This window comes from Protopterus annectens, chromosome 2.part0 (assembly GCF_019279795.1).
Source record: "Protopterus annectens isolate FY-2018-M chromosome 2.part0, PAN1.0, whole genome shotgun sequence".
NCBI lineage: Eukaryota > Metazoa > Chordata > Ceratodontiformes > Protopteridae > Protopterus > Protopterus annectens.
Genome location: NC_056728.1, coordinates 907316647 through 907340428, shown reverse-complemented (window position 1 = coordinate 907340428; position 23782 = coordinate 907316647). Strand labels below are relative to the sequence as shown.

The window sequence follows — 23782 nt, the reverse complement described above, 5'->3', positions numbered from 1 at the left end:
ACCTTTTAATTGCACTTTTGAAAAATGAAGTTGAATGGCATAACTTGCTTTTTGCTTTTAATCTTCTCCAGAACTTTCATGCAGTGTGACAGATGTCTGATAGCAATATCCAGCCCACAGCTGTGAATGTCATCTTTACTCTTGTGCACTGGCAATAGAGTACTTGATCTCCAGTCATCTGGGATGCATCTTTCTCTGCATATTGATATCAGTACCCACTGGAGCCATTTATTCCACTATCTCAACCAACACCTCGATCATTTCTGTCATGACCTCATCTGAGCAAGCTGCTTTCACAGTGCTGTTCTTATTGGGTCGGATCATTATCTTTTATCATAGGTTGTGTATAGGACAGTACAGCTTCTGTTTCTTATTTTTATTCAGAAGCTCCTGAAAGCACTTATTTCACTTGCATTTGATGTCCATTTGGTGAGTAAGTTGCTGCTGGCATACCTTATGAATTGTGTCTGGTGAATATATTCATTCAGGTCTACCTGAAAACACTGAAATCGCAGACCGCTGACAATGAGAACATCGACATCTGAAGATCGACAACGGAGAAGACCGACAGTTGAGATTCACCGACATGTTAAGGTAAGAATGCGATAGAGATGGACGTTAGGGTCAGGGTGTGGGTAAGGTAAGTGTGTGATAGGGACGGAAGTTAGGGTAGGGCGGAGTTTAGGTATAGGGGTGGGTTAAGTGAGTTAGGGTTAGGGTGGCGGGTAAGGTAAGTGTACGATAGTGACGGACTTGAGGGTTAGGGGCGGATTAAGTGAGTTAGAGTTAGGGTGCGGGTAAGGTAAGTGTGCGATAGTGACGGACCTTAGGGTTTGGGTTAAGGTTAGTGCATAGATAGTTGTGTATGTAAGGTTTAGTGTAGGTTTGTAAGGTTTTGGTGTGCTTGTGTGTGTGTTTTTCAGGAAAGGTATTTGTTTTGTTGATTGTTGGGATTTTGGTTTGTTGGGCATGTGAAGTTTCATGTTTTTGAACTTTTTTTTCATTTTTTTCATGTCCGTTATTTCATTGTCGGTGTTTTGGCGTGTCGGTTTTATCAGGTAGACCCATTCATTCACATTCTGTTTTTACCTTGCAACTTGGTAAGAGTTTCTTTATGCCATCTGCAGAGTCACCTTCTAGATGCTGGTAGAGGGCCTTTGATTCTTTGCTACTGCGATTGCTGTCTTAGACTCCGTTAATCAGTTAGTGTTCCTTCTTAGTCTGGTCATCTTTTCAATATCACACTTTTTCCTGCACTCTCCCTTTCATTCACTTCCTGGAGTCCTGCACTCCACCCCTAGCTTTTGTTATGTACCTTATTTCCATCCCTGGCGCCACCACGTCTGATCTACAGGTTTCACACATGCTGTTTTGAGATGCTGACATTCTTCAGCTTCACCTTTTTCCTCTTTTTCCTAAGGGGCTAGATTCCAGAGTATCTCCCTGAATTATTTTGCTTTTGCTCCATTCAACTTCTATGTCTTCAGCCTTTTATCCTTACCTTAGAGTGACTGATAAACAAATATGCAGGGTAGTTGAAAATATAGCTGGATAAAAGCAGTACAGATTCAGATCAAGATGTAGTACAACCAACCCAATGTTTGAGGTGTGAGACACAGTAGAGAAAAGAAGATGAGGAAAACATCCAAACTAGGCATTTCTAGACTTGGGGAAAAAATATGACAAGGTCTCAAGAAAGCTGACATGTGCAGCTCTGTAATGGTTTGATGAAGCATTGATAGAACTAGTGCAGGCCATGTACAGAGACCAAATGACACAAGTATAAAGAGTGTTTGAACTCATAGAGGGGTTGCCAGTGGTAGTAGGTGTGCATCAGGGTTGATCTCTAAGCCCTCTGCTGTTCTCACTTGTAATGGACTGCATTAGCAAACTGGGTGGAGAGGGACAAATCAATAAAGCTTGTGTATATGGATGATGTGGCATTACAAACAGACCCTGAACAGGAGCATCAGCAAGTGATTGGGGAATGGAAATCCAAATTGAAGACTCATGGGATGAAATTGAGTACAGACAAGACAGTTGTCATGGCAGTAAATGGTGGGAAAAATCAAAAGAAGATGAAAACTGAGAAGGGAAGCTGGTAGAACTGGTTAACAGCTTCAGTTATCCGGAAGGGGTGGTTGATAAGGCACAAAATATGAATGAGGAGGTAAAAGCCAGAATCAGAGTGGCTGCAGCCAACTGGCACAGAATATTAGAAGGGTAATGAGTGACAGAAGAAGAAGGGTAATGAGTGACAGAAGAATGCCAAAGAAGTTGAAAGGTAAGGTATACAATACAGTGGTGCAACCAGTACTTCTGTCTGTATGGTACAGAAACCTGGGCAGTGAGGAAGCTAGCAATGATGAAGGTGAAGTGCCTGAAATGGGTTGTAGTATGCACATTGTGGAAGAGATGAAGGAATGATGAGATTAGTGCCAAAGGCAGGAAATGAGAACAGATTACAGTGGTTTGGGCACATGTGCAGGAATGCAGAATATGACTTAGTAAAGATTTGGGAGACACAGGAAGAAAGCAAAAGGAACTGAGGATATCTAGCAATGGTATGGATGGACTATGTGGAAAAAACCTTCAACTTTCCAGTGTAACTGTCCATGAAGGGAAGAGGGTGGCTTTGAATTGAGAGAGGTAGCAACAGTTGATTGATGTACTGAGCCATGTAATAAATGGGAAAAGACATTGATGATGATTTCTTTTAGTGCCCAGATGGTTATCGCACCTTTTGTTGTCATATTTAATGGAAAGTTTCAGTCATTGGTATAAGGGATTGACTGCATCACACAGCTTACAGCAGCTGAGCACAGTAAAACCTGTGATTTAATGTGCTTGTATACAAGAACGTCCTGTATTTGAAACAAACAAAATCTTCTTTCATGTGGCTTTCTGCAGCAACAGTGGATTTAAAAAGTTGCTGGCACTTTTCTTTTGGTTGCCAGTTGCTTCTTTGTGTTTGTGGCCAGTGCTGAAAATGGAAGTTCACTCTGATCAGTAATGCCTGTGTCAGATACCTCTCAACCTCTTTGCACAAGAAATCTGGCAAAGCCAAAAAAATGGGGCAGACAAAGGCCCATAAATAGGGACAAATTTTCAATATTGCTCATATAAACTTGGAAAGTTGCTAGAATAAATGGTTTTGTGTTAATGTGCATTTTCTGAAACTTAAATGCCTGTCGTCATTTAGATTATTCAGTCCTCACTGATTTGCCAGAAAACCACAAGTTGTATGAACAATAGAAAACAAATATAAGGCAAAAATCTGGACATTCTGTGAAAATCTGGGTAGTTGAGAGCTATGCAGTATCATCAAGGTTTCACTTCAGCATTTGGGAAGTACTCCTGAGTAATTGCCATCTGAAGTCTAACACCTACACTTCGTGCTTTAGAAGTGCTTGAGTTGTGATTTATGTACTTTGTAATGTGATCTGTTAGTTAGGGTGTCTGAGGGCAGGAATAACAGTGACTGTATGAAGTGATGATGATCACCATTTTAGCTTCCTGTTTACATTCATCACTTGACTTACCTTCAGTTAGTTTGCCAAACTGATCAGAGTCACAACACTGCTACAGCATAGCAGAAACACTGACATGTACTTGAAGATAGCTTTTAGTCCTCTCCGATCAAAGAGAAGAAACAGAGGAAGAGGCAGACCTTGCCTATTCATCTGTCGTGTCGGGTAGCAGTTGTTAATACTGCATATACACCCAAATGTCTCCATTATTTAACTGGAATTGAGGACTTCACCCCGTGTTGTTTTAGTTGAGAAATGCACAGTAAATATCATGGTCTCAGATCAAGAAAGGTGTATGTCTACCTTTACCCACCTAATGACTTCTAGAGTCACTGAACAGACATTGCCTTTCATGCAGTATTATACAATGCTCATTTTATTTAGTTTTGTACTACAACTTATTTGATGCAAGTGTTGTAATGCTGTGCTTCAACAGAGAGAAGCAGTATTCTGTGTATACTGTTTTAATGTATTAACATACAGACGTAATAAGTAGCTAGTGGTTAGCTTTACCTGCTCGTGCTGCTTGGCTCAGTTCTTTTGCATCAAGAAGCAAAGCCTAAATTGGTTGGCACTGCCACATCAACTAACACATACACAACTTCTTACCATTTATAAGATTATCCGTCTGCCTGTCCAGCACTAAAAACATTCTACACAATTATGTTCCCAGTCAGTCATTGCAATCCAGTGACCAAAGTCTCCTGTCTACAAACCTAGAAAATCTGCTGGGCATTGTCTATACTTGTACAAGGTTGCTAAGGCTATCTTTCAAAACTACTCTAAAAGACTTCCTTGCTAAAATTTGTCTTTCGTCTTCCTCAAAACCAGAGTAAACTATATCCCTAAATGTGAACAAGGACCTTTTCATTCCTTATACCTCCTTATTCTCCCTTCTTCATTTACTTCTTTACTGCTATCTGATTCTCTTCTCTGACTTTCTCCCTAAATGTACCATATGCCTGTTTTTCCTTCTCTTTGTAATGTAATTCCTGTTTGTATTAGACTAACTTAATTTTAATTTTTCTACAAATTGTCTAAAATTTCTCTAAATATTAAATGATTGTCATATATATTGTATCAATTCTTAACCAGTGTTTTTATATTTTGTCTCATTTGTTACAATTATTTAAGCTGTAGATGTTTGTTTTATTTTTGAAGATTTTAAAATTATTGTCCTTAAAATGTTTTGTAATAATTTGGAGCTTTTCTCTCTGGGTCTTCACAAAATAGCCTTCTATCCAGTCGGACTTTCCCAGTCATCAAATATCAGTAAATAAATGTAGTAGTTGCCCACTGTGTGGTGCGTGTGTGTGTGTGTTTATTCTCTGGTGGCTTAGTGTCTCGTCCAGGAGTGGTTGCTTCCTTGTGCTAGCAGAATTGCAGCCAAAAATTCTGTTTTGTACTCGCAAACCCTTTTTACTGCCCCCCCCCAGCCCACCAAGCATTTAAAAAATTGACACATCTTTTAAAATGTTGCCTCCCCAAAAGTTAATAACTGTAAACATCACTTTCAGTAGTCTCCTCTAAAACTACTAAACATACTGTTTTTAGATTACCAATTCTTTCTTTAAGCAGGTTATGTGTGTGTTGTTAGAGGCATCACTTGAGACAATTGGAGACATAATATAGCCTGAAAAAGCTCAATGTTTCTGAGTGATGCAAAGTGAAAAAAATTACTCTACACAGTACAGAGAGTACACCTAGATACACCATTGCTTACTAGGATAGGTTCTAGCTCACAATGGATGTGAAGTAGTGGAAGCTACTATTATAAGGGATCAGTATTATATATGGTGTGTGTGTGTGTGTGTGTGTGTGTGTGTGTGTGTGTGTGCAATTGCTTGCATATAGCTTTGATTACCGAGCTTACAGCCTACTGGCCTACAAGGAGCTTCATTACTGTTATCCTTTGTTGACTCTTTTTTACATTTGGTTTAGAGTATTTAAGCTAAGTGAGCATGTGTGGGTGTGCCTTAGTTGATGGTTGGGTGCTGGGCTGGCAACCTGACACCGTAAAAATTCACTGCCAGTCATTAGTGGACCGGAGTTCCGCTGTGGCGACCCCTAACCCGGGAAAAGCCGAAAGACAGCAGCAGCAGTCACTGAAGGAATGTACCATTGTATAACTTCAGGAAGACAGTAAACAGTGCTATCTTCCCGTAAAATTGTTGGGCCCCAGTAACAAACATGTCTCACAAGTAGAGATAACATAGGAAAGAAATACAGATACATGGAGTTGTACGGTAGAAACAAAAAGAAAAGTGATGAAGATCACATAAAACCAGAGAAAAAACTTGATATTATACAATGCAGCAACTAAGATGCAGCATGTATACTACAAAATGGGTTTGGACAGTGTTCTGATAGCAGCAAATAAACTATGAATGAAACACAGTTGTGTGTTTACTTCTGCTTTGAACTTCACACCACCCGCACTTCTACTGCATAGGTACAAACAGGACATTAAATTAGTACACTTGGCTAGTAGCACTTTGAAATCAGTACACATTTAACTAAAAAATTAAAGGACTATGTACTAATGTTTCAGCCTTGCATCCCACATGATGTTAGTATAGAATTACTAATGGCAGTCTTTATATGTGGCTAGTATTCAGAAGTCAGAACACACTAAAACAGTGTCTGTAGAATGAAAGAAAGATAAAAAGACTCTTCTTGTTGTTGTTTGCAACTTGCCTTAGTCAGCTGATGTCTACAAAGCTAGAAGCAGTCATTTCATAAAATCATTGCAGATGGCCAAAAGTGAGAATAAGCACAAAAAAAGTGTGAAATGAAAGAACCAAAAATATTGTTTACTAATGTTTTAAACTTGCATTACTCAAGTACTTTCTAGTGGAGTGGCAACAGTCAGGTCATAAAATCTGTGAAAGGTTACTTTTCTCTGAGAGTAAATTACACAGGCTAAACTAATGAATTTCTTACCTGAGAGATGTTGAGTACAAAAATTCAAGATGGAATTTAGCTAACACCTTTAAAACTTTCTGGAGGCATCTGTCCGTCAAACCCTGTCAGTAAAGCTGGGCATGCTCAGAAAGGCACACTGAAACAAAGAATCAAAACAAAAAAAATCACTAACACTGTCCATTTAACAGATGCATTTGCCATCAGTATGAGACGCAAAATCATAACATTCAACACTTTGTACAATTTTTGTAGGTTCAGCGTGCTCAAAATGTTACAACTTGAGCAATGTTTTTTGGTGACTTTGACATGATTTTCTGGAGTAGTGCACATGAGGACGTAATAGGTTCTGGTGTGCTCAGCACAGAATGGAATGCTGCTTAGTGTGATTGTGCTGTGTAGCACAATAGTGACCGGGTTCTTAGTCACCAGGCAGCTGCCTAACTACTTAGTAATGTCTGGGATATCTTACTAAATTGCCTGTAATTATTGTACTGTGAGCCACTGTCATGCTTAAGAATGATTTATAAAATTGTAGAGGATCAGGGTTATTATAATATTGTCATGATGGTATATGGGGGTGTAGGAGAGATCTGAGGGTACTAGCATTTCTGCCTGCCCTGAAGGGCTCACAGTTGCTGGTAGAAATTTTTGTGCTATGCAGAGAAAGAGTTTTTTTTTGTGTGCGACTGCATACGATTAACTTGCTAGCAGAGGGGGGAATGCAGCACTTGTATCTACAAAAACATTTGTTGGTATATGCTTGCTATCCTGTAAGCTGCTCCACTGGATCCAGCTCAAGTACAGATGCTGTTGCTTTTGTGAATCATGTAAAGTTCGAGTAGGGATCATTTGTACTAAATGCTTGAAGTACTGTGATTTCACAGTGATGTAATCACTCTACATCATTTTAAGCTGTTGTGTAAGAACATTTGTGAACAACCTACGGTTTTTGCACACCATTCTGCTTCATACAAGGCCTGTTATGTGCCACACAGTGTTTGAGATACTTTATTTTGTTCCCAGGATCAATAGAATGGTTAATTTTTTTTCAAAGCCGAAGTTGTAGCAATGGTTTATGTCTATTAAAACATTTTTAGCATGAATCTCTTAAAATTTTGACATAATATCCAAACATTTGGCCAGTCTGTCTGTTGGGGCAGTTTTGTTTCATCAATGCATTTAGTCTAGTTTAATGTGACTATACATTATGTGCTAAAGCTAATCAAATGCATTACTTTGGTTGAGTCAGCTGTGGCAACAAAAGTTTTCTCAAGTTATCCCAGTAGTAACAAGCCTGCTTCTTCATTATTGCCTCTAAATATCATTAGTTGTGTTTGTAATAAAGAAGCTAATAGAGTTATCTTCTCTACAGGAAAAGTGGCTAACTTAAACTTTTGGTTTAAATTATGGTTTTATTTGAGAAAATAGAAAACATTTTAAATACCTAGTGGATTTTTATATAATATTTGCTAACCCTATATAGATGTATTTAATCATTTATTAACTTAAGCCTTCTTACTTTGTGTTTTTTTTTCTTTGCTCCATCGTAGTTGAAGTAGAATATAATTTGACTTAATCAGAATATTTTCATTTCCTGTATATCAACTATATTAGTCATATTTGTAAACATGTAAAGCTGTCATTGTTATGACACTGTATTGCATTTGTATTTCAGCATAAAAAAATACAAATTCTTAAAAAAGAAAATAGAAAATATTCAGCAGGTACTAGAGGTAGTGATAGAGCAAAGTCAGTTTTAGGAGACCGCAAGGAACAGAATGGAGAAAATAGCTAAATGTTGGCGTTGACATAAGGGTTAATGTGTTTACCTCAGACTCGAGTTACAGGGTTTGAGTCTCATCTATGGGGAGACTGGCTAGGTTTAAAATGGCCTGCAAGGGAAGCTAGCCTAGTACTTAACTATGAACCTATGAACAAGTAACGGCTAAACAGGCGGAGTATATGAATGAAAGTAGCGAAAGGAAAGGGGAACAGCAATGCAGAGGTTCTAGAAGTAAGTGGAATGAAAGCAAGACAAAAAGGAGAGACATCATAGTCGGCAAAAGCATAGCTGACAGGCAGTGGATGAAACAAAGGCCTTTTTTGGAGTCAGCAAGTAAAAGCAATAGTAGGCCACTTATCAAGATTGGGTAACTATGACAGGTGGCGTTAGATGAGAAGAGAATTCTGAAAGTGAGTTTAAGAAGGTATTAGTAGAACTGGTGGGTAACAGTAGCAACAGATAAGGATAAATTGAGAAGAAAGAGAAATCGAAAGCAGGTAAAATTAGCATAAGCAGGGAAGCAAAGACATGCAGCTTCAAGGTGAGACAGGGCAACAGAAGGTCTCAGCAAGAAAGAGTTAATGCAGTCACCTCCGGGAGCTTCAGTTAGCACAGGTAATGTGTAAGAAACAGATCATGGGACAGTAACTACTGACAGGCAGGAGCAGTCTTGGAGGATGGAAAGTCTGTTACAGTAGAGGGTTGGTGGAGCAGAACAAAACAGAAGTGAATTTTTGAGGATGATGTCAATAAGGCACACTATCACAGATTCTTAGCTAAAATGCTTTGCCAGTCCAGCATAATTCAGTTACATTGAGGAGTTACAGGGATAGTGGACAGAAGCCTGCCATGGACAATAACCTGTCCTGACATCAGCAAGGCCTTTGACTTTCTTCCATCACAAAGATGAAAGGCATGGGTGGATGGAGAGGAAGTGATGGAGTTGGTAGAGAAATGGCTGGAGGGAAGAAAGCAGCAGGTGATGGTGGTAAAAGGAATCCTGTGATATTTATGTCTTGTATCACTACCATCCACTGATTTGCCAATGGGTATCACACAGGGCATTGAAACCCCATCAGTCTCACTGCTGATGGAATAGTTATCCCCAGGAGGCATGTAATGAAACTGTCAGATTGTGCTTTTACATGGCTACTTTGTTTCTTTGATGGAAAAAATGAAGTGCTTTTTTGAGCTTTAATTAACTGGAGGCTAGAATATAAACTAGGGAGCAGCAGCTAAAAACACTTATCAGGAGAAGCACTCATAGTGCGTATGACAGATGAAATTAATCAGTTAAAAATGGAAAGGAAACCTTGAAAGCAAACAAAATGATATATAGTTAATTGAGGTAATCTTGTAGACAACTTACAATTTTGCTACTGGACTTGTTTATGATTAGATCAGAGCTGTGCTTCTGTGCGGTTATGGAGATCTTTCAGAAAAAAAAAAAGTAAATGCTAAAACAATTCAGGCAAAAGCCACAAGTTTGATTGAGAAATGAATCGAAAACAATAAGCTGAAAGTCTAGAGTACCCTTCAATGGTTTCCCCTAGACAAAAAAATGGACAAAGAATGTGCATTATTGATATACAAAACTAGTCAAAGGACAATACATGGGATCAGGATTAATGGGAAGAAGAAGGAAGTCAGAGAAGAAATAATCTGAAAATGGAAGGAAATAACTTAGATGCATTACATTGCAGGTAGTGAAGAGAGTTGGATCAGTGGCATGAGTAAATAGATTGGCTTAATAATGTTCTCAGTGACACTTAAAAATATTTTGTGACAGCTGGGAAAAGGAGAACAGCAGTGTAGCTCCAGCAGCAGCACAATGCTAAAAAGCAGCAATCTCGCAACTAAAAACATCCTGACATCTCTGCTTGCTTGAACACCTGTGTATGTATGTGTACACGTCAGCACTACTTTGCTTTTCAGAGTACTTTAACTGTCAAGTAACAGAGGTTAGAATCTGTAAGATCAATTAGTTTGTTAGGTCATGTAAGATGATTGATTTAGTCATATTTGCATGTTTCTTTTCAGCCGTACATAATTTATTTTGTGTTGGTGAATTAGTTTGATATACCTTAAGTACTCGATATTCATGAATCATTGCTGAAGCCATCTCCCTTGGTTACAGGCTTTAAAAATGTTTGCATTTTTTTACAGATTTAATCTACATCAAAAGTAAAAAAAGTGCAATTAATGCTACTACTAATTAGGTAGTGTGCAGAATTTGTAACTCGCATTTTATTTTTTCTAGATATGAAGCCACACATAGTACAAGATGGTTACTTGCTTTGCCCAGCACCTGTACTACACACTACTGATGAGTAAGTACTTATTTAAAATGTCAGCCTTTTTTCATAAAGTACTGCACATCATTTTAGTACCACTAAATCTCTATTGAACTTTACTGTGGATTCTGATTGTCCTGTGCATTAATACATTTCATTTGTTACAAACTCCTGTAGGCTACAGCAACAAACATCATTACCATTAAAACTTGCAAAGCACAGCAAAAACATCCAAGAAAAAATAATACTGGTGTCTGTTTTTTATTCTCTGTGCAGACATAGTTTCAGATAATGTCATACTAATCCTTTAACAACATCATCGTATTTTGTCATTTCAGGAGATTTTACAACAGTAAAATCCCCCTCCCCCATTAACTTGCATTTCCATCTTGATTTTTTTTCCTTTGTCCCATTTGTTCAATTCATGTATGTAAATGTTATGTACAGTAAACAGATCTTCACAAGAAGCTTCACATGTATTTCTAATTCAGACTAGAACGTCAACTGTAAAGATATTGTATCTCTGATCATCCTTGCACCTGTACTTAGTACTACAATTCCTATTCCACTACAACTACAATTTCCCATGTTTCATCACTCACCTTTTCTTGTTGCTTGATCTGTCTGCCCATTGCTGAATACCACACTTACACCTCTGCATCCAGGTAGGTATCTTTCTGTATAGACTTCATCCCCTCCCCTTTCTGAGCCTCAGCTATCATCCCCCTCACTACCCTGGTGAGCAGAAAGCACCACAGCAGGATAGAGCAATGGACATCCAAATTACTGAGAAACCAGTGGAATGGGAATGAACCGGTCAGTTGCTTTATGAAGATATTTTGGAGCCTTCCACAGGAAACCAGTGTAAACATTCACATGAAGCTGAACAGCAAGGAAAGGAACAGGAAACTGTGGAAACTCTGACACAGTCAGTGTTGAGGAGTGATAGGCTAGTGAGTCCCCAAATGACAGAGCAACAGATGACACAGGATGAAATTGTAAAGAATGTCACAGGAAGATGATACAGAACTTTCGATAGAATGCCCACAGAAAATGGAGAACAAAGAATGTGTCCTCAGTTTAGAAAAAAATCAGCTAAGAGAAGACTTGCTTGATTTTATACAAAATCTTTGTACTGTCATTCAACAATCTCTGCATCTAGTAGAACAACAGCTAACTGAAAACTACCTGCTTCTCAACCCCATAAAGACCAAGCTTCCCCTTTTCCTTCCAAAAAAACCCTGATCCAGCTTAAGACAACTTCACCATCTCATCCTTAGTTAATAAAATTATCACCACTGACTCAAACACCAAATTGCTAGGCGGTACTATAAACCATTTAAAGTTTGACCTACATATCTTAAACTGTATCAAAAAGTCCAATCAAAAACTAGGTCTTCTATACTGCAACAACTAATATATACCTAACAAATCTAGACCTGTACTGGCTCAAACATTTATTCTACCATCCCTGCTGTATGCTGTTCCCATACTTACTAACCTCCAAAATAATCTCTTAACCAAACCAGAAACCACCTATAACAAGATAGCAAGACTGGCAGCCAGTAATAGCTACAAATCCCATCATTGTATATATCCCTGAAAAGCTTAAGATGGCCTGAGCTCCCCCACATACTTCAAATGTCACAACTACAAATTGCACACGGCATCCTAAATAGCCCCAACTCCTGCGCTTACACCCTGCACACCCAGTCGTGACCTCAGAAGCACACAACAGAACCTTCTGCAGGAGACCAAGCCAAACAAAAATATTGGAAAAATACTTTACAGTCATTCAGTTGCACACTTATAAAACAGACTTACGTTGTCCCTTTGCTCCACTACCAAAAGTGTCAAATTCAAAAAGCTACTAAAAATTACTTTCCAACATTCATGGATATGTACTTGTCAGGAAATTACCCAATGAATTTTTCTTCTCTGTTATATCTGCCTGGGATCTACCTAAACTGTCTACATATATTACTCTCTCTGCTGTTAGTACCTCTGCTTTAAATGCATCTTTGTTGTAATATGCCATGATGTTACTCTGATTTTTTTTTTTTTATTTTAGACATTGCTACAGTCCTTGTAAATAACTTAATACTAATCAAATTTCTCAAACTGCATTCTCAAAATACTGTACAATATACACAACTTGAATTGTTAGGTTTTTCTTAATTACTTTCCTGGAGCTTTTCTCCTCTGGTCTCCGCTGAAAAAGGGCTCTCTTGGCCCAGTCAGACTAACCTGGTTAACAAATGTAAAAATAAGTAAAATAAATAAATAATACAGATAGATATATTAAGATCAATGAAAGAAATAGACTAAAGAAGGTTAATAAATCACAAAAAGTCAGAAGTTTGATCAAACAAATGAACACAGTAATTGGACTGTCCACAGAGATCCATGCAATATAACAGAAGTAAACAGGATGTAGCTAAATTAATAGATAAAATACTACCACAAGAGCACAGGGGTAGTAAGGGAAAAGAAGGGGAGAAATCGAATACCATCATGGAAGTATTGAACAGAGAAAACTATAAAGCCATTAAGACAAGAATTGTCACTGTTAGAGGAGTATTGAAGAGGGAACAGATCAACAAAAGTACTCTGAAAGGTAGACGTGATAAAAGCAATGTGCAATATGCAAGATCACAAATAATAAACTAAAAATATTAGCACAGGCAAAAAAAACTTAGATACACACATAAATATAAAGGGAAATTACAAAGTAAGCAATTTATTGATGACCCCAAATGTTTTATAGAGAATTGGGAAACAAGGTAAAAGGAGATAAAAGACCACCCAAAAAAGAAGAAATAGGTACATTTTGGGGAAGTATTTATAAAGATCCTGTGGAATGTAACAATACTAAATGGATAGAAGAAGTAAAAGAAAGTATAAGAGGTTCAAAGGTATAGGATACGAAAGGGATGAATTAACAGCCAGAGAGACTGAAACAAAGTTAAGAAAAGTCTCTAACTGGAAAACACCATGCCCAGATGCAGTACCTTACTTCTGATTAAAAGTATCAGCATCTTTGGACGAAGATTTAACCATGAGTAAGAACTATTTGTATGCATTATACAATAAAAATTATAGACCAATAACTGGTCTTCCGACTACCTATAAACTGTACACCAGAATTGATTCCGACAGTTTGTAGTCATTTAGAAGAAAACTCAATCATGGCAATAAAACACAAGGGCAGTAAAAGAATGTCATAAGGAACAAAGGATCATATATTGCTAAATAATGTCTTAATGGAGAACTGTAAAAAGGGGAGGAATCTAATTATGGCATGGATTGACTACAAAAAAGCATTTGATAGTGTCCCACATTCATGGATAAAAAAGTGCTTAAAAATGTATAAGATACATCCTACACTGATCAACTACATTACAGTGACCATGAAAATATGGCAGACCACTTGGCAATTAAGCCATGATAAAGGACAGATTATTATTCCAGGGATAAACATTCAAAGGGGGGTATTCCAGGGTGACTCCCTGCTTCCCTCCTCTGCTAGTCTGTCTTGCTCTTAACCCATTAAGCTGTCTACTTAACAGATTAATCCATGGCTGTAGTTTGGCACCTAGAAAACAGCAAAGTGTAAAGACTACTTATCTTCTCTTTGTTGATGATTTAAAACTGTACACCTCATCAGATGAGGAACTGAAAGCACAGCTGCAGGTTGTCAAAACTTTTTCAGATGATATAAGAATGTCATTTGGTCTTGATAAGTGTGCAAAAGCAACCTTTAAAGCAGGAAAACTGGAGCACCAAGAAATTATCAGTTTGAGACAAGAATGTGATATAAAAGAATTTGAGCAAGTGGGAATGTATAAATATTTGGGAATTGATGAAGTATCAACAATAAAACATGAACAAATACAAATAAATCTTAGTAAAGAATATTTTAGAAGTAAATTAATCCTGAAAACAGTATAAACCAGTTTGCTCTTCCTGTCCTAACTTCCAGTTTTGGTGTGATTGACTGGCCCCAAAATGTGTTGAATAGATTAGCTAGGAAAACAAGAATGCTTCTTGCTCACCAAATGATTTATAAAACTTAGTGCATACCAAGATTATACATTCCCCATTCCAAAGATGGTATGAGCCTCCTTGAAATTGATTACATGTATAGGTCTGCAGTCATTGGACTGCAAACATACCTGATGATCTCAAGGGACCCAAATGTAGTGAAAGTTTTGAAACATGAGAGTAAATCTAAGATGACCTCCCTGCTTAGTCTAGCAGAAGCATATCGAAGTCCAGCAGGAATGGAAATCAAACCAGTTGTTGTTTCTTTTGGCTTTTCACGGTTAGGGGTCGCCACAGCGGAACTCCGGTCCGCTAATGATTGGTAGTTGATTTTTACATGCCGAGTTACCAGCCCTGATGCACAACCTTCAATGAAGGTACGCCCATTCACGCATGTCTCCATGCAGAAGACACTCTAACTGAGAATCGAACCGGACAGCGTCTTACTGTGAGGCAACAATGCTACCGCAGCACCACCACCGCAAGAAGATAAAAATCAGGTGGCAACTGAATGTGCTAAAAATGAAAAGAGTATAAGGTGAAGGATCAGCTGAGAAAGCAAGAAATGTGGAAAATGCACAAATATAGTTGCAAGTACAGAAAACTTCTGGAAGAAGCTCATGTTGATCATGATCGAACACAGAAATGGTTAAGGAGAAGTGAATTCAAATCAAAAGATGAAAGGTTATTATTGGTGGCTCAGGATAGTGGGCTACACACACATTGGCTTACAAAGTCCATTGAGCATGTGGGAGAAACAGACAAATGTAGGTTTTGTAAAACATGCTGGTTGTGACATACTAATGGCAGGAGGACAGTATAATCAAAGGCATAATAATGTAGCAAGAGTGTTCCACTGGGGGATTGTGTAAACATTATGGTCCTGAAGTAGCAGAAAAACACTGGAAACATGAGCCACAAAGCACCATAGAAAATGATGAAGTCTGCATCACATGGAATCACCCATTACCAATAGTCCAAAAGATATATGTGAGAAAAAACAGACATAGTATGGTCCATGAAAAGAAGACAAAAGTGGCATTGACCGTTGAAATCACTACACCTAATAACTACAGTGTCTTGTGTACAGAGAGAGACAGTCATAAAATATCAGGATTTGTAGGCAGAAATGAAAGTAATGTAGAAGAAACATACCCAGACAGTGCCAATAGTAGTAGTAGGAGCAATGGGTCATATAAAAAATAATCTACAATTGTATTTAGATATGTTACTGATACATGTAACTTCATAAAAATTGCAGGAGTCATTACTGGGGCATATTACGGGTGCTGCGAAGAGCACTTCTGGCTGATATCAAAGATTGAAACAGTACTAATTTCATGAACTTTAATCCTACATTGACTTAGGAATGGGGTCCATTTCCATCATAGTATTAGAAACCCAAAAAAAACTTTGAGAAATTAAAAGTGAGCAGTTGAAGTTCTAGTCTTTCATCTCCAACCCATCCCTTCCCTTCTCTCTTAACCTCCAAAAGGCATATGTCACAGCATTCTTGTATCTTTTCCCAAGTAATTTATTCTAGACCTCTTTTCCCCCCTTACACAGAGGTATGCCAAATGTGATCTGATCAGCATTTTCTTCGTCACGTGTCTTAATACTCTGTGGATGGTATACCTCTACGGGGGTTCTGTACCACCTGTGTACTATCCTTATCTTTTGATCCCCAACAGAGCTACCCTCTGAACATTTTCATCTTTGCTTATATCCCTTCCCAAACCATTCTTCTGCCCATATTGCATTCACTTTACTCCACTGATCTATCATCTTATCAGTGACGCACATGTACACGCTTCCCAACTGTCTGTAAATAATGCCACTTATTCCCTTTTGTACCTGGCTCCAGGTTTTTTCCCTAAAGCTTAGCCTACCTCACTGTTTCTCTATGCTTATTCTTTTTGTTGTATTGACTCTTCTGAATCCACAATTTGTATATATGGTAGTTTCATTCCCTTCGACCACTTACCCTAACATGATTACACATGTAGATGTAAATCTTTCTTTAAGTTAGCAAGACATGTGTTGTCTTCAGACATCCAGGACTTGAATATTTTTTCTTTACTTCATGATGCAAGTCAAATAATATGAGAGATTGAGGCAATATCCTTGATCTTAAAATTTTCCACTGAATATTAAAAGGCTGAGTCATTGCAACCACTTGCAAAAAAGTGTATCGCTGTTGACTACTGTTAACCTGTCCCAGAAAATTTGTATGTTCATTGCTTGTCACCATTACCAAAACAGGTTCTGTTCTGTGCAGAGATTATGATGTTACTTTTGTACTCAGTAATCTGAACCATAGCTGTCAGCCTAAATTTCAGTCCTTTGAAACTTTTGGCATCATGTTGAAGTAACTCTGATCTATCTGCTGCTCATTATATAATACTTCATTTATGTCATTTCTTGATAACCATATTCAAATTTTATCTATTTCAGAAGGAAGGCCTATCAGAAAATGCAATTATTGAGAGCAAAGTGTTAGTTTTGTGTGCAAATAGGCCCAACAAAATTCAGGAAAAACTCTAAAATTATAAAATTTATAAATCTACACTTTTCAGGTGTCTTACATAGGCCCTAAAACAGAAGTACACCGACATCTGCTTTCAAAAAATGTGGCTACTCTCCATGTTACCTTCAATATTTTCACTGAACAGTAAAGATGCAACAATTCTACTTCATTGTTAATTGCAAGTTTTTTTATAATCTGTTATATGCTGCTTTCATGAGAAATTAAGTTAATTCTCACCTGTATTAATAATTTGAATTTAAGGAGAGCTTTTGCTAAAGATTACATCTCGGGTATAAAAAGAAAATCTATCAACCAATTGTTTTTCTACCACTATTGTGCATGCACCTAGCTATAAGGGATGTATCTGTTGTGTGGAAAATGGAATATGTTGCCCTAACCTAGAAAGTAAAAGGCAGTGTTGATCTCCATGGAGAAGTACAGACTTTAGCAGTCTCTTAAGATACATCTAAAAACTTATAAAATATAGTATTATTGACCACTATGGTGATAATTTAATAAACTTCAGTGTCACAGACTGTAACCAATATGGTTTTATTTAAAAGTTCACCATGATAAATATTTAAATGAGTTGCTATTAAGGCTTTTGAGGTCTGGTTTCCTCTCAGTGCCATCTTTTCAAATCTAAGTATCTTTTATTGCTTGAGTTACAAATTCTTATTCAGAAACTTTTCAGCCTAGGCATAAGTCACTTATCTTCCTGATCTGAAGCTATTTATTTTATCTGAAAGGTTTGTCAGGTAGAGTTTCAGTAATTACTGACTGAGTTTTTTTTTTAAACTTAATCTAGATGGCACGCCTTATTTTCAACTTGTGCATTCTGGCGTAACCAGCCAATGTGTTCATGTACCATGTGACCTGATATATCAAATATGCCAATAATGCATTGACATTAGTCAGCATTATTAATAGACAGCAATCCACCTGTTCTTTACAAAACAGTCTGGATGACATTTACCCAGGTGCTACTTGAATGAGATGAAATTTATTATTCAAAGTAAGAGTCTGAGCAGTTCTCCCTGGGCCTCTTCTGAAAGTGGACTTCTACCCAGCTGGTAAATAAATAAATAAATAGTATACTTGGGCTTATAAAAAAGTGACATTTTATTTTTTTTGGTCCATACTCCTTGGATCCTACTGATATCTATATCAATGTGGGAAATGAAACTGACCGACTGAATTTTCTTTCCACAGGCTTAGGTATTCTCTTTCTGTTTTAGATACACTGATATCTAACTTAGTCTGTAAACAAAGCATTAGGCATCATATAGAATGTGTCTGCTGCTTTCTTTTTATCCCTCCTCTGTTACCCTTATCAGGAGGTTCCATCATGTTATTCTAAATGTTTCAAAGCCCATCTGACATTCTGGATTAAAGGTGTTGTACTTGTTTTGTCATAATTATACAAGATTTAGGGGAGAGAGAGAGAATTCTTTGGGGGAATGTCTTAGCATCTGAGAAGTGAGTTTAGGCTGCAAAACAGTAATTTCTACAAGAAGCATTGTTCTGTAGTGAAATTAAGTTCTATCCTACATACGTGTTGTTTCTTTAATTAGTAGGATCAAATCCTTACTTAAAGATCATGTGCAAGAGGTTTTTTTGCAATTTCTTTAGCTTTAATTAAGCTTTCATCTTGTAAAGTGAGCTTTCTGATTCTAAAATATATTATGTAATTGGATGAGAATATTAAGAATGCACTGGTACCTAAAGAGTTAGAGATCTGAGAAAATTTCCCAATAATGTGCAATGTGCTTTTAAGCTGTTTGTAGAATTTAAGGAATTCTTTAATATGATGGGTCTAGCATTGATAGACATTTTACTCAAACATTATGAAGGAAGAATATGAAATGGAAGATCAGCAAGTTGCATACTAATAATGTCACACAGGTTTTAGTTTAAAAAAAAGGTTATGCTCAGTTCTGTTCTTATCAGATTGCATAGAAATGGTTTTATTGTGAGGAAAAGAAAGTGAAAAAAGTGACATAAGTTAGCTTATGAGACTAATTCTACATATGGACTTAAACTAATAAGACAAAATTCTGAGATGGTTCCCCCCACAACTGGGGGATAGAGCACAAGGGAGTTTTGTTATATGTCCAGATTTTCAGCAGAGCTAACTGGAGGAGGGGCAGACTTTTCAAGAGATGAAAGTGAAGAGCAGCAAACCTTCAAGTGGGTGAGGGGGGCTGAGCGTCGAACAGAGGGAGGGAAGAGCAGGGTATCATCAGCAGAAGATGCCAAAGACCACTGCTTTCTACAACTTACCAAGTAGCTTGTTCAATTTTGCTACTTTAACTTTAATAGAAAAGGACTTTTCTTTTGTGCCCCCTACTAGGACTGAATTGCTTGATTAAAAATTATGTTTGTTCTTTGAATGTACAGTTCATTTTCAATAAGAAGAATAAACTGGATTTGATGGATTCACTAAAATTAAAGAGTTGCTTTAACCCATTATTAAACAGCCCTTTAGCTACATTTGAGAGAGTTTGTTGTGCAGAAATTTCAGCTATTTTTTTATGAACCCCCTCCTTTTAAGTATTTTAATTTAAATAAAGAAGCAGCTAAGGCTTTATTTTTTTTTTAAAGGGCTCCACTCTCATATTTATGAAAAAGATAAGGAATGGGATTGTTATTATGGAAAAAAGCAAAAACTGTGAATCTATATTTCAGATTTTGGACAGTGACTCTTATGACCTAGTAGATAAATTTAAAATTAATCGATTATTGATGAACTGATTCTGTTTTGATGGATGCATATTCAAATAACGTAATATAGACTTGTTTAATTTAATGTCTGTTAAAAAAAAAAAAAAAAACAACACAGGGTATTTGGTTTCGGATGCCAAAATACATAAAAATATAGAAAGAATTTATTTTGTCCAATTTTTGCTTCAGCTGGGTGTAAGACTGGAGCTATTGCAACAGTTGTGGACAGTATCCTTAAACAAGCAGCGATTGGTATTAAATCATTTATAAGAGATTCCTTGGACTTATTGTACAAATTATTGAATAAGAATATAGAATAGAAGGAATGTATTTTAATCACTTTTGATGAGAACTCCTTGTACAGTTACATTCCTCAGGACATTGGAGTTGAAGGAGTTAGAGAATATTTGAGTATAGACTGGTTTGACAAGCAAAAATATTTCTTAGTTTATGATTTGTGAGCTGTCATTTTGAAAAATTAGCTTTTTTCTCAGCAAAGTTATTAAATACAAGTTACTGCCATAGCGATTTGCTCAGTTTGTGCCCCTACTTTTGCCAACTCATTTTAACAATTTGGAAAGAAAAATATTTATGCAACACAGAAAACAATTTAAGAATGTAAAATTTTACATAAGAAATATAGATGATTTAGTTTTTGTATGTGGTGGTGACAAGTGTGGATTCATAAACTGGATAGACACTTGGAATAGACACTTGAACTTTAATTCGTGTTTTAGAATTCACTGTAAGAACAGACTTAAAATTTTGTTTCTGGGTATCGAGTCAGCCACTTTTATGGGCGTGCTGAAAACTACTGTGTTCAGAAAGGGCATGTTTAATTATTGCAGTCAGATAGTCACCATCCAGTATTTGTAAAGAAGACATGTATATCTAGACTGATTACTTCAAATAAGTTATTTGAAGAAAAGATGGTGGAGCAAAAGATGTTTTTTGAAGTCTTTATGGTTACACGGAGGGCAGTAAAGCCAAACCCTGTCCTTAAAAAGTAAAAATATCATGGGCATTCCGAAACCATGAAGCTGAAACACTTCATCTTCCTAAAGTATCATTTGCATATATCTCATGGGGCTTCCATTATGGCGGTTTAAGGTATCACTGAGTGAAAACTCGAGCTGTAGTTGTATTGAACAGTTTGTTTGTGTGACCTTTCTACCCTTTGGTTTGCATATATATGTAATACATACACACACACATACATGTGTGTTTGTTTCTATAAATACATCTTTTGTTGCATAGTGGTGGCTGATCCCTTTAAGGCTGCTAGTAGGCAGGTAAAAGTTAATGAGTGACCACTGCAAATGAACTTATTTAATGCCCAGATAATAACTGGAGATTAGATTTATGGCCTGTGTGTCTGAAGAGGGTCCTAAGAAGACTTGAAGAGGTTATCCATACCAGAAGAAAGGAAATCTTGAGAATTTTCCAGTAAAGGAAGTGAAACCTTTCCCTACAGAGAATAATGGACTTCATTTCATTCCTGCATGTATAGACATGCAGGACAAAGTACTTCAGATTATCCATGCCTGTGTGGAAGTACAAAGACAGGCCGCTTAGACGTTGCTCTGTTGCTATGGTCTTTTTAAGTACTGTTGTTTTAGGAATCACTACATATTGGAAGGAAGGGAAGGGAATCATGCAGCTGAGTTGAACTGTGTCAAAATAATTGCTGTTTTTTGCTTTTTTTTTTTTTAAAAAAAAGAAGTGCATTTTATGTTGGGTGTACACCCTTGAAATAAACTGGCCTTGAAACGATGCTGACTTCAGCATTCATTCCTTCCTACATTGGTGCTTTCATCAATAATATTGCAGGCTTTGTGTATACTGTGTTTTTGCTAAACTGACAATTTTACTTCTTAGATTCCTTATCAGCTGAAGTATCAAATTGCTAATTAGCTATAGAAAAATCGTAGTGTGTTAGAAGCTTGTTTGTTAGGGGATGTAGATGTTTTTGTGAGACCAACTTTTGTGTGTATTAAACTATGGGTATTGTGTTCTTTGTGAACTTGACGAGAATGCTTGAGATTTAATAAAATCTACCTCAGCCCATGAGGAGGGAAGTACAGCCAGTGAGAAACATGTTATCATTCTTCAAGAAAAAATTGACCAACACCTAGTCAGTCTTCAGGAGAGGTGCACACCCCTTCAAGGAAGAACTGTCCAGCACCTACTCAGTCTCCAGCAGCAGATTTCTACCTGGATGAACCAGCTATCCATCTAACATAGAATCCCTAACTCGAGAGCAACCATGAAAAATCTTGGACCAGAGGATGATGCACAAGATTATCTAGTGGCTTTTAAAATGTGTAATGATGGAGAAAACTGAGCCCAGGACAAATAGCCCAGTGTTCCTTCATCTAATATAACAAAAGAAGCATTGAAAACTGATGCAAATGACTATCAGAAACTGAATTTGTCATTTTTGGCAAGGACTTGGAGCTTCATCATAGACTGATTCCCCTAAGTTTCATAACTGGATATTTAGTATTGACAAAGCAGTAAGATCACACAAATGCTTGATTGAAATCCTATTTTAAAATTGTGGCTAGAAACTTGCATAAACAAAGTGAGTAAAAGTCTGGAAATTTTGGATGTAAATAAATGCAGAACAGCACTCCCTACTAACTTGAGAATGTGGGCATCTCCAAATGATCTTACATCTTCTGAACAACTAGTTGTGGCAATGGCATGTTTGTTACTAAGTGATTCAAAGTCAAATTTGCATGCGATAAAATGCTAATAAATCCCCTAAGTACAGTTCATTACTGGTAACATAGTAGAAACTGTCATTATTTGAAGCAATTTCTTACATGCTCTAGAAAATAAAATATGGCCAGATAATGCTTAGTTGATGACAGCAGTAATATGCTGTGAAAACTGTTAAATAGAAGTTATGTTCTTACCATAACGTTCCATGTTAGTTGTCTTCTTCTCGCCTTCTTCTTGCTGGATGGGTTCGGAGCCGACCTCGGCTCCGACTCGGCCACTCTAAAAGCTCGAGAGTTGGTTCCACCGGCTCGAGGCTCCCCTTATATCCCACAATGCTAGGCGTGAGTTACCTCAGATCTCGTTTGTAAGCTAACCCCAGCTTATAATAGTATCAGAATAACTATAAACAAAGTCCACCTCTAAAACCAGGGAGAAAGAAGGGTGACCTATATCCTCATCCAGGAAATATGCACAACAGCATATGCCTAATAAAAGAAGTGGTAGAAAGAGAGGTCACAATCACAACTTCTCTAGGTCTGTCCAGGCCAGGGGGAAGGAGGGTGGGACGCAAGAAGAAGGCGAGAAGAAGACAACTAACATGGAACGTTATGGTAAGAACATAACTTCTATATGTTGTCTATCTCGCCTTCATTCTTGCTGGATGGGACTGCGTCCCTAGCACCTTGTCCCGGGTGGCCTAACGGAACAGACTCCTGAGAACAGTGGAACCAAAGTTAGCTCTATGCCTAGAAGCTAAATCCAACTTATAATGAGAAATGAAAGTGTGAGGAGTAGCCCAAGTAGCCGCTGCACAAATGGTGTCAATAGGCAGTCTGTCTTGGAAAGCTAAAGAAGTAGCCAAAGCTCTGGTGGAATGGGCCTTAGGTTTATTAGGCAGCTTTTGGTGTCTAATTTCATAAACAAGGGAAATCAGAGATGTTAGCCATCTAGATAATGATACCTTTGAAACTGAAAGTCCCTTTCTGCCTTCTGCATAGGAGACAAACAGCTGGTCAGATTTTCTGAATTGTTTTGTTCTATCCAAATAGTACCTCAACTGACGATGAACATCTAGCCAGTGTAATTTTTGTTCAGACCTATTGGAATATTCTGGAAAAAGACAGGAGGTCAATGCTTTGATTTAGGTTTGACGTCGAGACTACCTTAGGCAAAAGGACGGGTTGGTTCGTAAGGATACCCTGTCCTTATGGAACAATAGATAAGGAGG

The 23782-nt window shown here is 37.4% G+C and overlaps 1 protein-coding gene across 1 annotated transcript in view; it reads left to right on the top strand.

The window, feature by feature from the left end:
* Positions 1-23782, top strand: part of LOC122793290 (anthrax toxin receptor 2-like) — a 3151219-nt gene that overhangs the window by 1452660 nt on the left and 1674777 nt on the right. The window contains exon 4 of the mRNA XM_044061158.1: positions 10499-10568. Within this exon, the coding sequence (XP_043917093.1) occupies positions 10501-10568 (68 nt within the window). The 5' untranslated portion in view covers positions 10499-10500. The remainder of the gene's footprint in view (positions 1-10498; positions 10569-23782) is intronic.